This window comes from Carcharodon carcharias, chromosome 6 (genome assembly GCF_017639515.1).
Source record: "Carcharodon carcharias isolate sCarCar2 chromosome 6, sCarCar2.pri, whole genome shotgun sequence".
NCBI classification, from domain to species: domain Eukaryota; kingdom Metazoa; phylum Chordata; class Chondrichthyes; order Lamniformes; family Lamnidae; genus Carcharodon; species Carcharodon carcharias.
This window is the reverse complement of record NC_054472.1, coordinates 51399714-51422815: the sequence shown is the minus strand read 5'-3', so window position 1 is coordinate 51422815 and position 23102 is coordinate 51399714. Positions and strand designations below refer to the sequence as shown.

Below are 23102 nucleotides of genomic sequence, written 5' to 3'. Positions count from 1 at the left end.
AAGGGACTGGTGGACATGTACACCAAGGTCCCTCTGATCCTCGGTATTTCACAGGGTCCTACCATTCATCATGTATTCCCGTGTCTTGTTTGTCCTGCCCAAGTGCATCACCTCACACTTATCCGGATTAAATTCCACTTGCCACTGATCAGCCCATCTATATCTTCCTGTAACCTAAGGCTATCCTCCTCACTATTTACCACCCCATCAATTTTCGTGTCATCTGCGAACTTACTGATCAACCCCCCTACGTTTAAGTCTAAATCATTTATATATAACACAAACAGCAAGGGACCCAACACTGATCCCTGCGGAACCCCACTGGACACGGGCATCCAGTCACAAAAACACCCCTCGACCAACACTCTCTGCTTCCTGCTTCTCAGCCAATTCTAGATCCAATTTGCCAAATTGCCTTGGATCCCATGGGCTCTTACCTTTGTTAAGAGCCTCCCATGCGGGACCTTATCAAAAGCTTTGCTGAAGTCCAAGTAGATTACATCAAATGCATTGCCTTCATCTACACACCTGGTCACCTCTTTGAAAAATTCAACCAAATTGGTCAGACGTGACCTCCCCTTAACAAAACCATGCTGACTGTCCTTGATTAATCCCTGTCTCTCTAAGTGTAAATTAATTCTGTCCCTAAAATAGAAGAAATTTGTGCTGAAGTCTCTCAAGTTAGCCTTGAACCTCAACCCTCTGACTCAGAGGCCAGAGTGCTACACACTGAGCCATGCTGACACCTTAATTTTAATTCCACCAACTGCCGGGGTGGGATTTGAACCTATGTTCCCAAGGTGTAAGCCTAGGTCTCTGGATGACCAGAACATCTCAACTGATGTTTAATCATGGGCTCCAGCGAGGATTGAACTCACAACCCCTGGTTTACAAGCTCTAACCACTGAGCTACGGAGCCACCTGAAATGTCCTGCTTTCTGAGAAAGCAGTTTTGTTTTGTTTGGCAGTTAATCCCATTCATGTACGTTTCTGGAATCTGTTCCAGTGGGCAATGACTTCTTGTGAAAAGGAATTTCCCAGCATCTAACCATTCTTGTGCATTTAATAATCATTACTCCCTAGTTCTTCCATCATGATCCATCTCAAATACTTAGTCAATTGGACAGAACCCATTCCCTTTGATTAATTTAAAACTGTCAACTGTATTTCCGCTTAATCTGCATTTCTCTAATGGAAATAGCTCCAACTCCTGGGACCTACCTTGGTGGACAAGAGTCATAAGACTGGATATAATTTTGGCTACCCTTGTAATTCAAAGGCCTTGTTATTCGCTGCCGTGTGATTTCCAAAGTTAGAGGCACTTTTATAAATGTTGTTTATTTTATTCTTTTAAATTTATTAATTTGCGGGATTTGGGCTTCGTCAGCTGGGCCAGCATTTATTGTCCATCCCTAGTTGCCCTTGAAAAGATGGTGGTGAGCTGCCTTCTTGCACCGCTGCAGTCCATGTGGTGTAGGTACACCCACAGTGCTGTTAGCAAGGGAGTTCCAGGATTTTGACCCAGCGATAGTGAAGGAACAGCGATATGTTTCCAAGTCAGGATGGTGTGTGACTTGGAGGGGAACTTCTAGGTGCTGGTGTTTCTGTTTATCTGCTGCCCTTGCCCTTCTAGGTGGTAGTGGTCATGGGTTTGGAAGGTGCTGTCTAAGGAGCCTTGGTGATTTCCTGTAGTGCATCTTGTAAATGGTACACACTGCTGCTACTGTGCGTCAGTGGTGGAGGAAGTGAATGTTTGTGGATGTGGTGCTAATGAAGCGGACTGCTCTGTCCTGGACGGTGTCCAGCTTCTTCAGTGTTGTAGGAGCTGGACTGATCCAGGCAAGTGGGGAATATTCCATTACATTCCTGACTTGTGCCTTGTAGATGTTGGACAGGCTTTGGGGAGTCAGGAGTTGTTACTCATCGCAGGTTTCCTAGCCTCTGACCTGCTCTTGTAGCCACAGTATTGATATGGCTCATGCAGTTCAGCTTCTGATCAATGGTAACCCAGTTGAACATAAAGGGGCAATGGTTTGATATTCTCTTGTTGGAGATGGTCATTGCCTGACATTTGTGTGGCACGAATGTTACTTGCCACTTGTCAGCCCAAGCCTGGATATTGTTCAGGTTGCTGCATTTGGACATGGACTGCTTCAGTATCTGAGGAGTCGCAAATGGTGCTGAACATTGTGCAATCATCAGCGATCATCCCTACTTATGACCTCTCATGATGGAAGGAAGGTCATTGATGAAGTAGCTGAAGATGATTGGGCATAGGACACTACCCTGAGGAACTCCTGCAGTGATGCCCTGGAGCTGAGATGACTGACCACCAACAACCACAACCATCTTCCTTTGTGCTAGGTATGACTCCAACCAGTGGAGCGTTTTCCCCCTGATTCCCATTGACTCCAGTTCTGCTAGGGCTGCTTGATACCACACTTGATCAAATGCTGCCTTGATGTCAAGGGCAGTCACTCTCACCTCACCCTGGGAGTTCAGCTCTTTTGTCCACGTTTGAACCAAGGCTGTAATGAGGTCAGGAGCTGAGTGGCCCTGGCAGAACCTAAACTGGGCATCAGTGAGCAGGTTATTGCCAAGCAAGTGCCACTTGATAGCACTGTTGATGACCCCTTCCATTATTTTACTGAAGATTGAGAGTAGACTGATGGGGCGGTAATTGGTCGGGTTGAATTTGTCCTGCTTTTTGTGTACAGGCTACGTGGAAAATTGCCCCGGTAGGTGCCAATGTTGTAGCTGTGCTAGAACAGCTTGGCTAGAGGCATGGCAAGTTCTGGAGAACACGTCTTCAATACTATTGCTGGAATGTTGTCAGGGCCCACATCCTTTGCAGTATTCAGTGCCTTCCACTGTTTCTTGATATCACATGGAGTGAATAGAATTGGCTGAATACTGGCATGTGTGATGCTGGGGGCCTCCGGAGGAGGCCGAGGTAGATCATCCACTGGCACTTCCGACTGAGGATTGTTGCAGCTTCAGCTTTATCTTTTGCATTGCTCTGTTGGGCTCTTCCATCATTGAGAATGGGGATATTTGTGGAGCCACCTCCTCCAGTGAGTTGTTTAATTGTCCACCACCATTCACTTCTGGATGTGGTAGGACTACAGAGCTTAGATCTGATCCATTGGTTGTGGGACTGCTTAGCTCTGTCTATCACTTGCTGTTTATGCTGTTTGGCATGCAAGTAGTCCTGTTTTATAGCTTCACCAGGTTGACACCTCATTTTTAGATATTCCTGCTGCTGCTTCTGGCATGCCCTCCTGCACTCTTCATTGAACCAGGGTTGATCCCCTGGCTTGATGTTAATAGTAGAGCGGGGGATATGCTGGTCCAAGAGGTTACGGATTGTGTTCGAGTACAATTCTGCTGCTGCTGATGGCCATCCAGGCCTACAGCTCCTCACGGATGCCCAGTCTTGGGTTGCTAGATCTGCTTGAAATCTATGCCACTTGGCACAGTGGTGGTGCCACACAATACGATGGAGGGTATCCTCAATGTGAAGGCAGGACTTTGTCTCCACAATGACTGACTGTGCAGTGGTCATTCCTACCAATACTGTCATGGACAGATGCATCTGCGGCAGGCAGGTTGGTGAGGATGAGGTCAAGTATGCTTTTCCTACTTGTTGATCCCTTCACCACCTGCCACAGACCCAGTCTAGCAGCTATGTCATTTAGGACTTGACCAGCTCGGTCAGTAGTGGTGCTATCCAGCCACACTCGGTGATGGACATTGAAGTCCCCCACCCAGAGTACATTCTGCACCCTTGCCACTCTTAGTGTTTCCTCCAAGTGATGTTCAACATGGAGGAGCACTGATGCATCAGCTGAGGGTGGGTGGTACGTGGTAATCAGCAGGAGGTTTCCTTGCCCATGCTTAACCTGATGCAGTGAGACTTCATGGGGTCCGGAGCTGATGTTGAGGACTCCCAACAACCTCCAGACTGTATACCACTGTGCAGCCACCTCTGCTCGGTTTGTCCTGCCGGTGGGACAGGACATACCCAGGGATGGTGGTGTCTGATTCCATGAGGATGACTGTCAGGATGGTGCTTGACTAGTCTGTGAGACAGCTCTCCCAATTTTGGCACTAGCCCCCAGATGTTAGTAAGGAAGACTTTTGCAGGGTAGACAGGGCTAAGATTGCTGTTGTTGTTTCCAGTCAATGCTGGGTGGTCCATCCGGTTTCATTTATCTTTTGTGTCTTTGTAATGGTTAGTTACAACTGAGTGCTCAGAGGGCATTTAAGAGTCAACCACACATTGCTGTGGGTCTGGAGTCAGATGTAGATCAGACCAACAGATTTCTTTCCCTAAAGGGCATTAGTGAACCAGATGGGTTTTTACAACAATCGACAGTGGTCATGGCCATCATTGGATTTTTAATTCCAGATTTTTATTTAATTGAAATTCCACCATCTGTCATGCTGGGATTCGAACCCGGGTCCCCAGAGCATTACCCTGGATTTCTGGATTACTAGTCTAGCAACAATACCACTACGCCATTGCCTCCTTTCTCTCCCCAAGAACATATTGTTAACTCTGCCACTAGGCAGGCAACACAGCCTTTGGGACTCGCTCTCGGCTGCAGAGAACAGTATTTATCCCCATAACTATGCTGTCCTCTACTAGTACGTTATTTTTTGCCCCCCCCCCCCCACTTATATAGTCTCTTGTACCTTGGTCCTATGGTTAGGCTGCTCATCTTCCCTGTAGCCCCTGCTGTTGTCCATGCAGGCTGCAAGAACCTTGAACCTGTTGGACAAATGCAAGGGCTGAGGCTCCTCCACTGCTACCTCCTGAATCTCCGTACCTGCCTCACTTGTAATCACATCATCCTGTCTGTGTCCACAGACCAAATCTGAAGCACTTAACCTAAGGGGCATGACTGCATCTAGAATAAAGCATCCAGGTAACTTTCTCCCTCTGAGGCATCGCAGTATATATAAAGCTCAGACTCCAGTTCGTCAATTCTGAGCCAATGTTCCTCAAGCTGCAGACACTTACTGCAGATGTGGCTGCTGTGGATCACACTCTGTCAACCAGCTCCTACATCTTCCAGCTTCAACACATTACCTGCCCTGCCATCTCTACTATCTTTTGGGTTCTTGATTTTGAAATATCACTCGATGATTATTTGTAGCTATATTAAGTGGCTTAACTAAATAAGCTATAGATTTAATACAGCACTTATCACCCCAGCCCTAGATTAAACTATTGCCCCAGTTCAGAGAGAGAAAAACATAAAACTCACCAAGCAATCAACTACCTGCTTAACTAATTATTGCCTCAAGACTTCAATTCTGCGGTCTTATTGTCTGTCTCTCCTTCTCTGGGACCGTTTCTCATGACTAGATCATCTCTTTGCTCATTACACTGAATTCCCTCACTCAAATAACTTAGAACAGTTTCGACAGTTTACTTCACTAACTCAAGCTGGCCTCCATGCTATTCACACCACCATGTTAAATTTTGTTAGATCAGGAGTATCACCACAGTTATTCAAGACATATTTAGAATCATTGAATATAGCTATTAGTCAGGCATTCATGGTTTCTCTATTAGGGACTGTGAAGATGGTTGCTTTGGGAATATGGTGGTATTCTGTAAAGAAGGATGTGTAAGGTAGGTAGGTGTACGTGCATGATTAATTAAACTGGGGGAAGTTAATAGAGACAGCTTGTCTGTGAAAGTTGATAGATAGAAGGGTAAAGGTGCTAGATGCATGCATTTGTAATGAGAGGCTATGGTGAAGTCGGCTTTACGAGTAAATAGATTGGGTTTTTTAAAATTGCATTAGGAGATGGGTAGGGACTTGACTTTTCAACTGTTAAATTTCATAGGGGAGTTTGAAGGACTTTTACAACTTCTAAATGTTTCATAAGTAAACAAGGGAAGGCTATTAAATTTTATTTTACCCAAAAGTGGAAGCAATAGGAAAACATGGAACTTTTGTTATACTTTGGAGAAGTTGAGTTCAAAGAGGTGCTGAGGACAATGGAATCTGAGATGAAAGGCAAAAAGGATATTTTAAGGAAAGATGTTGAGCTGAGTTGTGGTTGTGTTGGGGAGATGCCCTGAGACCAACTCTGCGCTGAAAGAAAGTGTAAAATTTGAAACCGCCATCCAGTCAAACCAGAAAAGTCCTTGTTTCAGAAAGCGGTTTGTTTTCTGAACTTTCTTGCATTTCCTCAGCAGAGTGGAAGCGTTTGTGAAGTCGTGTGGTATGCTTTTACTAAAATTTTTGCTTTGGGGTAATATTACTGGATTTTTACTGGATACTTAAAAATCCAAAGGAAGCTGTTACCAAGTAGTTCACTTGTGTGTTCTGAAGCAGGCCAAGTGGGGTTTTTTGTTTGGGGGAATGTTCTGCAAGATTGTTTTAATTGGGTAACTTTAATCTGATGTTTGCTTAGGTTTTTTTCTCATTAGTAAATCTTTTAATATTTTAAAATCCTAAAGGTGTTACTGGAGTTCTATGCTTCAGGTATCAGTAGCTTTTCCTCATTTTTAAAATGCCAAACAAAAGGTTATGATCAGTAAGACAGGTTTCCCTTTGGGATCTGGCTTGCTCAGAAAATATCAGCTGTGGTCGTAACTGGGACCACAATCTATAAAGTAGCCTCAAATCAATTATACCACTATATCCCAAACTCAATTCTCAGGATGGGATCAAATAGCTGATCTCAGCCAAAGTAGCAGCTGGGGGAAATAAAATTGGCTTTGACTCAACTAAGATGGTGGCAGAATAAGCAAACAATGTTACCACAAGTTGCAAGACAATCATTGCTCTCAAAAAAAAAAACCCCACAATCAACAGATCAGACCTAGGCTCTGTAGTCCTGCCATCATGAATAGTGGTGAACAATTAAACAATTAACTTATGGACATCAGAACATCCAATCTAGTTCAGGCATCATACCTTCCAGTAATATAGCCTGTCAAAAATTTGCAGTTGGCCTCATGTACAAAGAATTCATTTGGCAGGTATACCAGAGTGGTAATGATAAACTTGGAACAGGCCTCACCAAAAAGGAAAGTAGTTTCAGGGAAGAAGGGGGAGAAAATTTGCAAAAAGTACATGCAATATTTTATGCAGGCTCTACTTATTCCTTACAAATCCTCCTAAAAGTCACATGAGACATCCTGAGGGCATTGAAGAAAATTCTGATTAGGTAAATTAGGATAAATCAGACTTGAATACAATTTTGATTTAGGTTAGTGGCTGTTACTCCTTCCTAAAAGAGAGAGGAATTGATTTATTTTAGGATTACAATATTCCAACAAGAAGTGTTATGCAGTTTTGTCTCAGGAGATTAATCATAACCTAACCAAGGATTGCAGAGATGAATGGGGGTTCTTCATCACATAAAATACAACTTGAATTTATACAAGAATGCCCTCAACAGAGCAAAACATGCCATTCACAGGAGTATTATCATACACCAAGCTGCATACAAATTAGGTCAGATGACCAAAAGCTTGGTCAAACAGGTGGACACTACAATCATGCCAAACAGCAGAAGCAGTATGAGACGGAGCTAAAAGATCCCACAATCAACGGATCAGACCTAGGCTCTGTAGTCCCGCTGTCATGAACAGTAATAAACAATTAAACAATTAACTAGAGAAGGAGACACCACAAATATCCCCAACCTCAGTGATAGGGGAGTCCAGCACATAAAGCCAGGTTGAAGCATTTGCAACAATCTTCAGCCAGAACAGCCGAGTAGGTGATCAATCTCAACCACCTCCTAAGGTTCCCAGCATCAAAGATGTCAGTCTTTAGCCATTTCAATTCACTCCACTGAAAGCACTGGATGCAGCAAAGGCTAGGGGCCCTGACAACATCTAGTTAGAGTATTGTAGGCATGTGATCCAGTACTAGCGGCGCCCTGAGACAAGCTGCTCTAGTACAGCTGCAACACTGGCAATTTCCCAACAAGATGGAAAATTGTCCAGGTATGTGCTGTCTATTAAAAAGGACACATCCAATCCAGTCAATGATCATTTCTAGGTAACCTCATTACTGCACTAAAACCTTCAATAATTTATTCACAGATTCATTGGTTCGTGTCCTCCTTTGTACCTTTTCTCAGATATCCCTGCCTTGTGCCTGTTTATCTCCAAGCACAAGTGCACTGCCATATGTGTTGTCACTTTCATGTCAAAACAATATAGTGAAGTAATTTGGGGGGAGGAGGAAAAAAACCCAAAAAAGGTCGAATATAGGGAAATAGGAATGATGTTTTTATAATTCCCTGGGAATCTTGCCATTATAATGTGATTATTTTGGTCAAAGAAATTTTGTAGTTTTGCCTTGATAATTTTGCTGAGTGATTAATTATTTCACCTAAGAAATGTAAGGAATTCTTGTGGCACTGACTGGGTGTCAAGAATTGGAAGGAACAAAAGGCAAACAAAATGGTCTCTTTCTTATTCCACATTGTGCTTTTATTACTAAATCTAACTTCAGTTAGGGAGGGAATGTCTATTGAAAGTCTTTCATCTAGTTCTGTATTCTTTGCACTTTGACAATGAGGTCTACATCATGTCCATTGAGTAAAGAAGAACAGCAAAATAATCTGCATGCTGGAAATATGAAATAAAAACCAAAAATGTAGAAATACTAAACAGGTCAAGCAACATCTTGGGCCCTCCTTACTAACATCTGGGGGCTTGTGCCAAAATTGCAAGGGTTGTCCCATCAGCAGCCTGAAATAGACATGCTCGTCAAATCATAGTTTAGAGGCAATGTCCCAGACACCATCACCATCCCTGGGTGTGTCCTGTCCCACTGGCAGGATAGACATACCAGAGATGGCAGCACAGTGGTATGCAGTGGGGAGGGAGTTGCTGTGGGAATCCTCAACATGGAGCCCAGACTCCATGAAGCCTTATGGCATCAAGTCAAACATGGGTAAGGAAACCTCCTGCTGATTCCCACCTACTGCCCATTGTCCCCTCAGCTGATGAATGAGTACTATTCCATGTTGGACCAATTGGAAGAAACATTGAGAGTGCCAACAGCACAAAACATACTCTGGTTGGGGGATTTCAATGACTATCACCTAGGAGTGGCTTGGTAATACCTCTATTGGTTGAGCTGGTCAAGTCCTGAAGGACATAGCTGCTAGATTGGGTCTGGGTCAAATCATGAGAGAACCTACAAGGGAGAAAAAAATTCTTGACTTTGTCCTCACCAGCCTATCTGCTGCAGATGCATCGGTCCATGACTGTATTGCTAGCATTGACCACCACATGGTCCTTGTGGAGTCAAAATCCTGTCTTCACATTGAGGATACACTCCATCGTGTTGTGTGGCGCTACCACTGTGCTAAATGGGATAGATCTTAAATAGATCTAGCAACTCCAAATGGGCAGCCATGAGGTGCTGTGCGCCATCAGCAGCAGCAGAATTGTATTCAGCCACAATCTACAATCTTATGATTAGGCATCATCATGAAACATACCACAAAGACAATCAAATTCTCAATTTCTTAGAACCTCTGTATTGCTTCATTATAGCTGGAAATAACATTACAAACACATGCACATTGTGTAATTCCCAAAAACAGCCACTAAATCAGAAAAAAGCAATGTAGGATGATATTAGAAATGCTAGCAAGGAATTTCTGCTGCATAGGTTGCCTTCTGGTGCTTGGGACTTCAGTTGAAAATTTCACGTGGGCTTAGCTGCTGGAACTTGGAGCTGTTGTGAACAAATTTTGTGTGCTTGAGTAAGAAAGATACTGTAGCTTGGTTATTTCACCCTGATGTTGTGGAACTACCATATCCAGAGTGCACTACTATAAGCTACATCACCTCAACTGAGTAATTAAAAACTGGAGAGTTCAACTCTTCTGATGCATTCATCTTTCTAATGTACAAAATTTCTCCATAAAAGTTGTAGTTTTTGTCGTACATAACATTTAGAAGTAACTGACATGAAAGAAGCAAGTAAAGGTCAAAAATGTAAGAACAGAGCTTAAATCTCTCAAAAAAGCTAATAATATGTGGGATTTTTTTCCATCTTAAGATATTTCGAATGCCTTGATGCTGACCTTGGTCACTGCAGCCAGAGCCATCCAGCCTGTTGCTCGATTAGTGATACCCAGATCATAGCAGTAATTGGAAACATAGCCATAGGAAATACCTCCTTAGGCAGTTCTACACCAACAAGTTTCAAGAACTTTGCATATTCTGACACGTCAAGGCATTCCACTATCATTGTACTGTACTTGAAAATATTTAAGGATGAAATTTTGAGTTAGGAGAAAGCAAAGTTCCAAGTATTTGCATTTTAAGGAAATACTTCAAGCCTACTGTGAGAGAATAAGCAAAAATGAAAAAATTGAGCTTCGGAGAGGGAAGAGCAGTTGTTTGCATCTTAAACATATTTTGCAAGATGCTTGACCATCAGAAATCAGGTGTTGGAGCACCCATGAGATCTACTTATTTTGACATTGATGCAACACTGGCAAGGATGCTTTAATTGCTGTTATCAACTATTTTACAGGCATGGAATATCCTGGCATTGGATGGCAGCAACTGGCAGAGGATTGACTTGTTTAATTTCCAGACAGACATAGAGGTAAGGAGCAAAATATTTATCATTGCATTATTCATGCTACAGTAAGCTTCATTCAAAGTTATAGGATTGGTAATACAAATGATGAAATGCATAACTTGTTATTTAAATATATTTTAGTAAATCACCTGAGCAGTGGCTTCACATTTTAGGGCTCTTCTGACTCAAATTTATCATGGCCTATGTGTTTGTGGCCTTTCGTCATTTTAGCAACCATCCATTAATCCAGAACTCAGTTTTGGACCTAAATCTGTAGACTCCTTTTGAGTCCAATTTCCACATTTAAATGAATTTTTTGCATTTCCATCAGATGGTAGCAGAGAGGGAGGGGAAAAAAAGCACTGTCCATGCTGGAGCCATCTTGGATAGACAGTTGACCCATCCAAATTGCACAGAAGGGCTTTGCTCTGAGCCACATTGTTTAGTTTTTGTTTCCTCTTGTAATTGTCAGTAATTTTATTAATTAACTTGCATACATGAAATATTCTCGCAGTTTGTTCAATGAATTTACAATCTACATCTTTATATTTTTAGGATTCCCTTTTACTGGGAGCTCTGTAGCTTTATAAAGTATTCCTTAATTTTGGAGTCATTTTATTTTCTAGTTAACAGTAACTTCAGTCAGTTTGTTTTTTCATGTTTTCGGTTACCAACCTGCACATGCTTACTGCTTTGCTGGATGTCCTTTGATTAAATTATCTTCTATTCATACTGGCGCCAGATTTTAAAATCTTCACTGATTATCAGTGATCAACAGCCACAATTCTTGCTTTTGTTGTCCCACAGTGCTGCATGACTTAAAGAAGTGTGAAATCTACCTTTAACTCGTCCTGAGGGCCTGTTGTGACCCTATGGTTGTTTTGATCTTTCCAGTAACGGTGTCCCTCATAAAACATCCTGCATTCTATTTTTTCAGAAAGGAAACTGCAGGCCCAATTTAAAATGATCTGCAGGCAAATATCTCTTTCAGAAGTAATGCCAAGAACCATGTCATATATTAGTTTGCACATTGTAGAGAAGGGTTTGGGATATTTCAGTCAATGCTCAAATTTATTAAGTATTCATCTTGAGCCCATTCAGCCTTGGCAGTACAGTCACACAGTGACTTAACTTGGGGGGTTTAGTTGTATGGCTCATGTAAGCATAGATTTCGCTGAAACAATTAACCTGCTGTGATATAATCATGAATAATTCTGTGCTGATGGAGTTTCATCTTGAAGAGGTATTTTAAAAAAAAATGTCAGCCATAAAAGATTTACAACAGCGTGGATATAAAGATGGTTGATGGACAAGAAGCAGAGCATTATGGTTAATGGTTGTTATTTAGCTTGGAGAAGCAGATTTGTGTACCATGGGTCTGTGCTGCATCTGTTTTTGTTCTTGATGTGTATCTATGCTTGTAGTTTATTTGGACTTGTGCATGGGGACCATGATATGAAACTTGGTGCTCTCAGGCATGGATTTGGTAAACTGTAAAGAGGATTTTTTTTTTTAAAAAGAGAATAATCAAGTTAGAATAGGCAGACAGGTGGCACATGCAATTTAACTTCCAAAAGTGAGCTAATATACCTTGGGAGCTCAATAGAAGGATGCTGAAGGGTGTGGATCAATAGAAGCTCTAAGTCTCAAATACATAATTCCCTGAATTGAGCGTGCAGGTAGATGAAGCTATAAAGAAAAACAGTATTTTGGGTTTTATAAATGGGAACAGAATAGAAGTGTAAAGAAGTGCAGTGTGTGGTTTTGGGTGGTCCATTATATTAAGGATAATAAAGCCTTCAAGCTCGAACATGCAAGTACACACATTGGTTTAAAATAGATTAAAAAGGGAGGTTTGGAGAAATTAAACAAAAGATTGTTGGACCATGTAGTACTTTACAATTGAGCATTTGAGGCATCTTTCATGGGAAAAGTTGATATATATTTGGAGCAGAGCAAATTGCAGTGCTTTAAGAAGAGCAGGGATTAGTTTTGGACTGTCTAACAAAGTTGTTACCGATTATAATAGGCTAAATAGTCTCCTCAGGACTTATAAATTGCTGTGGAAACGTAAAGGGAGTTGAAAGTAGGTATATTGCTTTAGACTCAATGGAATGGGGATGGGGAATCTTGGAGCAGCATTCAAGGGGAGAAAGATGAGTTCTAGTATTAAAATAAGGGGATTGATAGCATTAAAGGAACTGGGAAGCTTAGAGACTAGGCATAGGGAGCCAAGAGTTAATGTGAACAGGGAGAGGATGGATGAGTTAATGTGGGGAAAAGAAACAGTGCAGGAAGTACTCAGCCATCTGGCATCATCTGTGGAGAAAGAAATAGATAACAGTTTGAGTTGAAAATGGCACTTGAATGAACAAGAATCATATTCAATTCAATGTTAACTCTGTTTCTCTCTCCACAAATGCTGCCAGACCTGCTGAGTATTTCCAGCATGTTGTTTCTATTTCAGGTTTCCAGCATTTGCAGTATTTTGTTTTTATTAGAGTTAACGTGAGCCAGCTTGCATAGAGGAGTTGAAATAAGTGCCACATTAAAAAATAACATAAGATGTAGGAGCAGGAGACGACAATACAGCTCTTTGAGCCTGCTTTGTCATTCAATAAGGTCATAGCTGATCTTCTGCATCGGTCTAGTTTCCTGGACACTCCCCATATTCCTTGATTGACATAGAGCGGGAAGGAGATGCTGCTTTTTATATCATCTTTTCAGTCTCCAGAATTTGAGTGTTCGAGGTTTTAACTAGGTGAGCAAGTAGCTGATTGGTGAGTTTTTAAGATTTTACCCCTCTAAATGCAGGCAGTAGTTTAAACCAGAACCAGCGAGATAAGTATTACATAACTAGTTAAACTGCAGACAACAGTTGAGTTATATTTCTAAACTTGGAACTGAATTGGTTAATTTAAACATCATAAAGATGGCAGGGCAGGTGTTGTGTTGCAGCTGTAGCATGTGGAAGCTGGTGGGCACTAGTGTGATCCAGTGCAACCATGTCTGCAGATCGAGGGGCTTTGGCTCCAGGTTCATGAGCTGGAATGTGAGCTTTGGACACTGTGAAGCATCAGGTCAGCTTTCAATGCAGTGAAATGGAGCACTAAAAACCTGATGTCACAATGCAAGGAATTTAACTGGGAACTAGAAATTACATGAACAGGAAAATAAACATTTTAACAACAGCAAGAAGTTTTCATTGTTTAACATCAGACAGCACAATCCTTCAGATACTGGGCTGGATTTTGTGCTCAGTGGTGAAGGAATGACATTAGTTGCTCTATTCGCTGATGGCTGTCCACAGTTTTTACAGACTTTTGAGTGAAAAATTACTCTAATTCAACATTTAACCCAGTGGAGCACCCTCTGCAGGGAATCTGTGGAATGTGGGAGTAGATCAGGAAACAGCAAGGATCTTCAATTCTTCTAGATCGAGGAATACTCTAACAAACGCAGGGCTAAAAATTGAATAAGGGACATTGGTGGGAGCAGGAATTGTGCTGCACAATTACCCTCTGGACTTGTTGAGGTCAGGCAGGCAGCCCACAAAATGTTGTGCAATCTGCTCACCTCAATGATTGTGGCATGCATTACAGTGTGAAACTTGCCACTGACTGGCGTGTTCTAGAAGGCAAGATTTTGTTAAAAACCTTGGAATTTCCATTGTCGACTGAGAGCTAGAGAGAAGTTGCGAAATACCGCCCTGTAGCAACAGTAGTTGCTTTGTGGTAATATTACTGGATGTTTCATAGATTAAGTATCTATTTGGACTGGTGCCTGGGAGAAGGGTGTTTATTTGGGAGTCTAGCTAAGTAGAAATGTTATAAGGCTAAACTTAACTGTGTAACTATAATCTTGTGTGTGCTTAAGATTTTTTTTCTTTTGTTAATAAATGTTTTAATATTTAAAATCTCCAAATGTGGTTCTGACTTCAGTGCACGTACATTCTCGTAATAAAAATACAAACTGCAAATCATTTTGCTAGCTTGGCTAAATTTCCCTTTGGCAATTAAACCTGCCACACCATACACAGGACCAAAGAAAATAGTGATGGGGCAAGAAAAGAAACAAAGAAACAAAAAATGATCAGTGCAATAGGTCATGGGCAGAGATATCAGCATGACAGCAAAATGGAGAATTATAATGGCAGGCCACCAGAAGCTCAGGGTCACGCTTGCAGACTGAATAGAGGCATTATGCAAAGCGGTCACCCAATCTGTGTTTGTGGAGGAAATCACATCATGAGCAGCAAATACAGTATCCTAACTAAAGTAGTACATGTAAATCACCACCTAGAAGAAATTGAGGGCCACTGGAAGTACAGTCCTCACCCTGCTGTGCAACAATAGTTCTGCTTGGAGGAGGCAGTACAGTTCAATGACCCCCTACTTGGGGAAACATAGCTACTTCAGGCCCTGCTCTTAGCTGAGGCAGAGGAAGAAGTGCTCTCTGAAGACCCTAGGTGTGAATAGCCTTCAACTAAGAGCCCCCGTTTCTCCTCCTCCTGCACAGAGCTTCCCCTTTCTGGAGCCAGTGATCCATATCCTTGTTGGCCTATAGCCCTCATTAGGGCTAGCAGACTTTCAAGTCCTCTGCACTCCCTGTAGAAGTCCAACAACACTCCCTTCTGATTACTTTTTTTTAAAAGAACCCCTCCCCCCCCCCCCCCCTTCAACACAAACAAAGCTGAACACAGGACTTTTCAATAGCAAAAGACAGACAAAAAGCATCTCACTGAAAGTCCCATGCTGATCTCTAAGCAGCGCTGGCGGGGTTCCCTTGTGTAGCCGAATGCTGGGAGTGTTTAAGAGAGGGCATCAAGCCTCTGTTTGTCACTGAGTGGCATTACGATCTGCTCAATCTGCATGCTTGCAGCACATGCATGGCATGCCCCTGCTAGCACCCTTACATGCATGGTGTACCAAGTGAACGGAAGCAGCATAGCAGCTAACTTTGCTTTTTGAGCTTCCATGGCACTGATACCAGCAGCACTACAGAGCCAAATTTTGCAGCTATAAAATCCAAGCCAGCAAGTATCCAATAAATTCAAATCATGCAAATCACACAAAACGGAATAAAGATTGAGGAGTATTGATGGGATTAAGAGGCAGACAAAGTTTAAAAATATATACTTTTTAAAAAAGGTTTCCAAAACAAATTAACCTTTCAAGGAATGAGACCCCACACAATTGTAAAATTTAGTTTTCAGGACCACAGAGATTGCTTGTCAGTAATTATCATCACAACATTATAAATGACCATTTCTTCTGAATGCATCAGTCCTAAATCTTTTGGTGACCTAATGGGGAACCATGGACAAGTGCTCCAATTTCATGCCACTGCATGTCTTTCATTGTCAAGGCTATCAGTAGGGTTGTATTAGCACATTGTGTAGAGGCGAGGTATCCCTTACAACAACTTCTAGGTTTCCATTTTTAAATATGAATGCGCAGATGCCAGAAGTCACTGCCTGATTTTCTGCCTGATGACCATGAACACTTTTAGCCTTACCTTTTATTCTCCATGCAAAATGCAGGTCAATTACATTAAATGACACTCATTCTTTCAAGCATTTCGTTATATAAACAAACATATGTATATATTTTTTATATATAATAAATAAAAGAACATACGAATGAGGTGGCGTAGGTCATTCGGCCCCTTGAGCCTGCTCCTCTATTTGATAAGATCATGGCTGGTGTGATTACAGCCTCAACTTTCCTCACCACCCCCTATAACCTTTGACTCCATTGTCGATCAAAAAGCTATCGAACTCAGCTTTGAAAATATTCAATGACCCTGCTTCCACTGCTCACTGGCAAGAAAAGTTCCACAGACTAATGGTTCTCAGGGAAAAAGTTTCTCCTCATCTTAAAAGGGAGGCCCCTTATTTTTAAAACTGTCTTTCCTAATTCTAGTCTCTCTCATAATGGGAAACATCCTCTCAGCATCCACCTATCAAGTCCTCTCAGGATCTTGTGTTTCAATATGAAAACCTCTCATTCTTTTAACCTTTCCTCATAAGATAACCCTTTCATCCCAGGAATCAGTCATGTGAACCTTTTCTGAACTGTTTCTAACACAATTGTATCCTTTCTTAAATAAGGAGACCAAAACCATACACAGTACTCCACTTATGGTCTCACCAATACCAGGTACAACTGAAGCAAAACTTCCTTATTTTTATATTCTATTTCCCTTGCAATAAGCTACAACATTCCATTAATTGTTCTAGTTGGATTTTTCCTGCTGTTTGTACATAGTTGAGAAATTGTCCACATTTTCAGGTAAATGCCAGTGCTGTAGCTATACTGGGACAGTGATATGGCTAGATTTGGAGCATAAGTCTTCAGTACAATTGCCATAAGATTATCAGGGCCCGGAGCCTTTGCAGTATCCTTCAGCCATTTCTTGATGGCATGTGGAATGAATCGAATTGGCTGAGGACCTGGCATCTGTGAAGCTGGGGTCTTCGGAAGGAGGCTGAGATGGATCATCCAGTCGGCACTTCTGGCTGAAGATGTTTGCTTATGCTTATGCTTCAGCCTTCTCTTTTGCACTGATGTGCTGGGCTCTCCCATCATTGAGGATGGAGATATTTTGTGAAACCACCTCCAAGTAGTTGTTTAACTGTCCGCTACTGTTTGCAACTGGATGTGGCTGGACTGCAGAGCTTAGACCTGAATCATGGTTGTGGGATTGCTCAGCTGTCTATTACATGCTGCTTACTCTGTTTGATTCAAGTCATCCTGTGTTGAAGCTTCACCAGGTTAACACCTCTGTTTAGGAATGCCTGGTGCTGCTTCTGGCATGCTGTCCTGCATTCTTCTTTGAATCAGGGTTGATCCCCTAGCTTGATGGTAATGGCAGAGTGGGGGATATCCTGAGCCAAGAGTTTACAGATTGTGGTTGAGTACAATTCTGCTGCTGCTGATGACACACAGTGCCTCATATATGTGCAAATTTGAGTTGTGTGATCTGTTCAAAATTACTCCATTTAGTACAGTGGTAGTGCCACACAATAGGATGGAGGGTATCCTCAATGTGACGATGGGACTTCGTCTCCACAAGGCCTGTGCAGTGATCACTCCTACCAATCCTGTCATGGACAGATGCATCTGCAATGGGCAGGCTGGTGAGAATGAGGACAAGGAGGTTTTTCCCTCCTTGTTGATTCCCTCGCCACTGCCGCAGATCTATGTCTTTTAAGACTTGGCCAGCTTGGTCAGTCGTGGTGCTACTGAACCACTTTTGGTGATGGACATTGAAGTCCCCCACCCAGAGTACATTCTACACCCTTGCCACACTTTGTTTCCTCCAAGTGATGTTCAATATGGAGGAGTACTAATTGATCAGCTGAAGGTGGTGGCGGTAGGTGGAAACCAGCAGGAGGTTTCCTTGCCCATGTTCGACTTGATGCCATGAGACTCATGGAGCCCAGAGTCAAAGTTGAGGACTCCCAGGGCAACTCCCTACTGACTGTATACCACTGTGCTGCCACTTCTGGTGGGTATGTGCTGTTGGTGAGGGAGGACATACTCAAGGATGATGATGGTGGTGTCTGGGAAATTGTCCATAAGGTGTGATTCCGTGAGGATGACTGTCAGGCTGTTGCTTGACTAATCTATGGGACAGCTGTCCCAATTTTGGCACAAAGCCCCTGGGTGTTAGTAAGGAGGACTTTGCAGGATTGTCGGTGCTGGATGTGTCGTTGTAATTTCTAGTGCCTAGGTCAATGCCAGGTGCTCTGTTTGGTTTCATTCCTTTTTGACTCTGTAGCAGTTTGATACAACTGAGTGGCTTATTAGGCCATTTTGTAAGGCAGTTTGGAGTCAACCACATTGCTGTGGGCCTGGAGTCACATGTAGGCCAGACCAGGTAAGGCTGGCAGGTTCCTTTCCTTAAAGGACATTAGCCAGATGGGCTTTTATGATAATCGTTTCATGATCATTATTACTGAGATGAGCTGCCATGGTGGATTTGCTCCTGTGTCCCCAGAGTATTAGCCTGGGCTCTGGAATACTAGTTCAGTGACATTACCACTATGCCACCACCTCCCCTTGAACTGAGTTTATAACTATTCAGAAAGACTGAACAGGCTGAATTGCTTTTCTCTAGAAAAGAGAAGGTTGAAGGGTGATCTATAAGATCGTAAAATAGTACCCCACCGAAGGAAGCCATTGAGCCCAGCAAGTTTATGTTGGTTCTTTCAAAAAACATCTTTGTACCACCCCCGTACTGTTCATATTTCTGCAATTTTCTTCCTTCATGTTTATTCAGTTACCTTTTGAATGCTTCTATTGAATCTCTATCTTGCACTCTATCAGGCAGTGCATTCCAAATCCTAACTACTCATTGCATAAAGTCTTTTCCTCATGCAGTCTCTGGTTGTTTTGCCAGTTACCTTAAGCCCTCTGGCTATCAACCCTTCACCCTTTAGAAACAGTTTATCTTTCTTTACTTTATCTAAATCCTTCATAGTTTCAAATACTTCTATCAGATCTTCTTGGCTCAAAGGAGGGCAACCTCGGCTTCTCCAGCCTATCCACAAAACATTAATCCCTCATCCCTGGAACCATTACAATAATTCTCATTTGCACCTCTCCAAAGCCTTCATGGCCTTCCAAATGTATGGTGCTCATAATTGGACACAAACTGAGCCCCAGCTGGTCCATGTTTTATATAGGTTTTGCATAACTTCCTAGCCTATGCACTCTTTGCTTCTATTTATAAAGCCCAGGGTTCCATATATTTGATAAATTCCTTTCTTCATCTGCCCTGCCACCTTCAGAGATTTGTGCACAATCACCCCCAGGTCTCTGCTGTCTTGCGCCTCCTTTTTAAAGTTGTACTGTTTCAGCACATACTGATTGGAATTTTCCCAGCCCTGCGGAGGCAGGCATGTGGAAATTTTGAATGCAGCGTGTTGGGTTGGACATTTGTTGCTACATCTGTGCTCTTTTCCCAGAGGTGGCCTCCCAAAGGCAGTGGTCACCTGCCTCACAGCAGTGTGTAGCTGTTGGATCCAGTGCCCTTTGGCTTGCTGGGGCTAAAGGATCCAGGTGGCACACATTGTTTGGGGTGACCGCGTCGGGGGAACATCAGGAGGTTGTTGCTTAAATAAACAGCATACTTTTATTCTCAATCACATAAAAACTCTCTTCATTCCTCAGTGACTAACCTAAGAACTCCCATGTAGAGATAGCATGCGCTACTCTGCTATGTGACAATAATATCATGTGACCTTACATTACAATATGTGTCTTAAAGGTCCCTTATGCCTCAAGTTGCTACAGTAGCTAATTAAGGTATTTGAAAGGGCAATTTACATCAATTTTTGTTCTTCAGTGAAAAATTACTAAAGGGTCCTACACTGTTAACTGCCCAGCAACACATCTGAGGTGGCTTCACAGCAGGAGGTCGGATTCACACATTCATACATAAACATAGGAACATAGAACTTAGGAGCAGGAGTAGGCCACTCAGTGCATTGAACCTGCTGTGCTATTTAATAAGGTCTTGGCTAGTCTGGTTGTGCTCTCATTCCACTTTCCTGTCTCCACCCCCACCCTCCACAATAACCCTTGATTCCCTTGTCTATCAAAAGTCCGTCAAACTCAATCTTGAATAAGTTCAATGACCCAGCGTCCACTGCTTTCTGGGGAAGCGAATTCCACACACTAATTCTTCTGAGAGAGAAAAATTTTCCTCATCCCCATCTTAAAAGGGAGACAGACCTCTTATTCTCAAACTATATCCTCTAGCTCTAGATTCCCCCACAAATGGAAACATCCTCCGGTATTTACCCTGTCAAGCCCTCTCAGGATCTTGTATATTTCAATAAGATCACCCCTCATTCTTCTAAATTCCATTGAGTATAGGCCCAACTTGTTCAACCTTTCTTCATAGGATAATCCTTTCATCCCAGGGATCAGCCAAGTGAACCTTCTCTCTGCTGCTTCTAATGCAATTGCATCTTTTTTCAAATAAGGAGACCAAAACTGTACACCATATCCCAGATCTGGTCTCTCAATGCCATGTACAGCTGCAGTAAACCCTCCCTACTTTTAAATGCCGCTCCCCTTGCAATAAATGTCAACGCTCCATTTGCCTTCCTAATCACTTGCTATACTTGCATAATAACTTGTTGGGATTCAGCACCAAGGCGTTCAGATCCCTCTGTACTGTAGAGTTCTGCAGTCTCTTTCCATTCAAATAATATACTGCTTTAATAATACAATAGTCTTCCTGCCAAAGTGGACAAGTTCACATTTTCCCACATTATACTCCATCTGCCAAATTCTTTGCCCATTTATTTAATCTGTCTTTGTAGACACACTACCTTCTCATGACAACTTGCTTTCCTACCTATCTTGGTGCCATTGGCAAATTTAGCTGCGATGCATGCAGTCCCTTCAAATCATAGATGTAGATTGTAAATAGTTGAGGCCCCAGCAGTGATCCCTGTGGCACTTCTCTAGTTACAGCTTGCCAACCCGAAAAAGACCTATTTATCCCTACTATCTGCTTCCTGTTAGCTAACCAATCCTTTATCCATGTTAATATGTTGCACCCTACACAATGCGCTGTTAGCTTGTGCAGTAACCTTTTGATGTGGCACCTTATCAAATGCCTTTTGGAAATCCAAGTATACCACATCACAGGTTCCCCTTTATCCACCTTGTTTGTTACATCCTCAAAGAACTCCTAATAAATTAATTAAACACTATTTCCCTTTTGCAAACTCATGTTGACTCTGCCTGGTCCCATTATGATTTTCTAAGTATCCTGCTATAACCTCTTTGATGATGGATTCTAGCAATTTCCCTATGACAGATGTTCAGCTAAATGGCCTGTAGTTTCCTGCTTTCTGTCTCCATCCTTTCTTGAATAAAGGTGTTATATTAGCTATCTTCCAATCTACTGGGACCCTTCCAATCTAAGGAATTTTGAATGATTATAACCAATACATCTACTATCTCTGCAGACTTTTTTTAAGAACTGGAGATGCAGACCTGGTCCTGGGGACTTGTCAGGCTTTAGGTCTAATAGTTTTCCAAGCACCTTTTCCCTAGTGATGGTGCTTGTTTTAAGCCCCTCATTCCCGTTCACCTTTTCCCAAAGATACTTGTAAGTCAAGTTCTCTAAGTCTTCTACAGTGAAGACAGACACGAAATACCTGGTAAACGACTCCACAATTTTCTTGTTTCCATTAGCATTTACACAGACTCATTCTCTGAAGGACCAATACTAGCTTTAGTTACTCTTTTCCTATTTAAATACTTGAAACTCTTAGTATCTGTTTTTAATGTTACTAGCTAGCTTTCTCTCATACTCTTCTTTCTCCCTCCCACTTTATTTTTTTAGCCATTCTTTGCTGATTCTCAAAATCTGTCCAATCTCCCGACCTGCCATTAATTTTGGGAGATTTGTACAATGTTTCTTTCAATTTGACACTACCCTTTAACTTCCTGATTCAGCCATGGCATCCTTCTGAAAGAGTCTTTCTCACTGGGATAAATCTTTGCTGAGAGCTGTTAAATAACGTCTTAAAAGTCTGCCGCTGCATCTTTAATTGTTCATGAAATTCTGTCATGTTATGATCGCTGGCACCAAAAGGCTCCTTTACCATGAGGTTATTGATTAATCCTTTCTCATTGTTCTTTACCAGATCTGTAATTGGCTGCTCCCCAATTGGCCCTAGAACATACTGCGCCAAGAAATTGTCCCCCACACACACTTAAGAACTCATTCCTTTGCCAATTTGCTTTGTCCAACCTACATGTAGATTAACGTCACCCGTGATTATCGCAGTACCTTTCTTACATGCCGCATCTATTTCATCTTGTATACTCTCATACAGTGTGACAACTGTTAGTGGGCCTATAAACTAGTCCAAGTGACCTCTTACTTTCCTATTTCTTAACTCTAACCAAACTCATTTTACAACTTGCTTTTTTGAATTAAGGTCATCTCGCAATAGTGTACTAATGACATCCTTAATTAACAGCTATGCTGCCACCTTTTCCTAACTTAACTTTTCAAAATGTCAAATATTTCTTAATATTTAGGTCCCAGCCTTGGTCATTCTGCAGCCATATCTCCGTGATGACTATCAGGGCATAAGTATTAATTTCTATCTGTGCTTAACAATTCATCCATTTTGTTATTAATGCTGTGCACTTTCAGATACAGACTTTAACTCTGTCTTTTTGCCATTTTTGCAATCTCTAGCTATATCTGCTGGCACAAGCTTAGGTTTGTACACTCTGTCCCTTCCTCCCACACACGAATTATCTTTACCCAAATCTCTGTCCTGCTCTAGTATCTTGTTAATACCCTTTTATTTACTACAACTCCCCTCACGTGATCCCTCCCCACCACCTATTTAGATTAAAACCATCTCTACCACCCGAGTTATATGATTCACCAGAACACTAGTCCCAACGTGGTTCAGATGAAGACCATCCAAACAATAGAGCTCCCACTTTCCCCAGAACTGGTGTG

General features: G+C 42.1%; 1 protein-coding gene across 2 annotated transcripts in view; it reads left to right on the top strand.

Annotated features, from left to right (window-relative positions):
• The window catches only part of fbxl2 (F-box and leucine-rich repeat protein 2), a 221297-nt gene that overhangs the window by 64105 nt on the left and 134090 nt on the right, over nt 1–23102 (top strand). For both annotated transcript variants that reach the window (XM_041190237.1, XM_041190238.1), the window contains one exon: nt 10539–10613. In XM_041190237.1, the coding sequence (XP_041046171.1) occupies nt 10539–10613 (75 nt within the window). The remainder of the gene's footprint in view (nt 1–10538; nt 10614–23102) is intronic.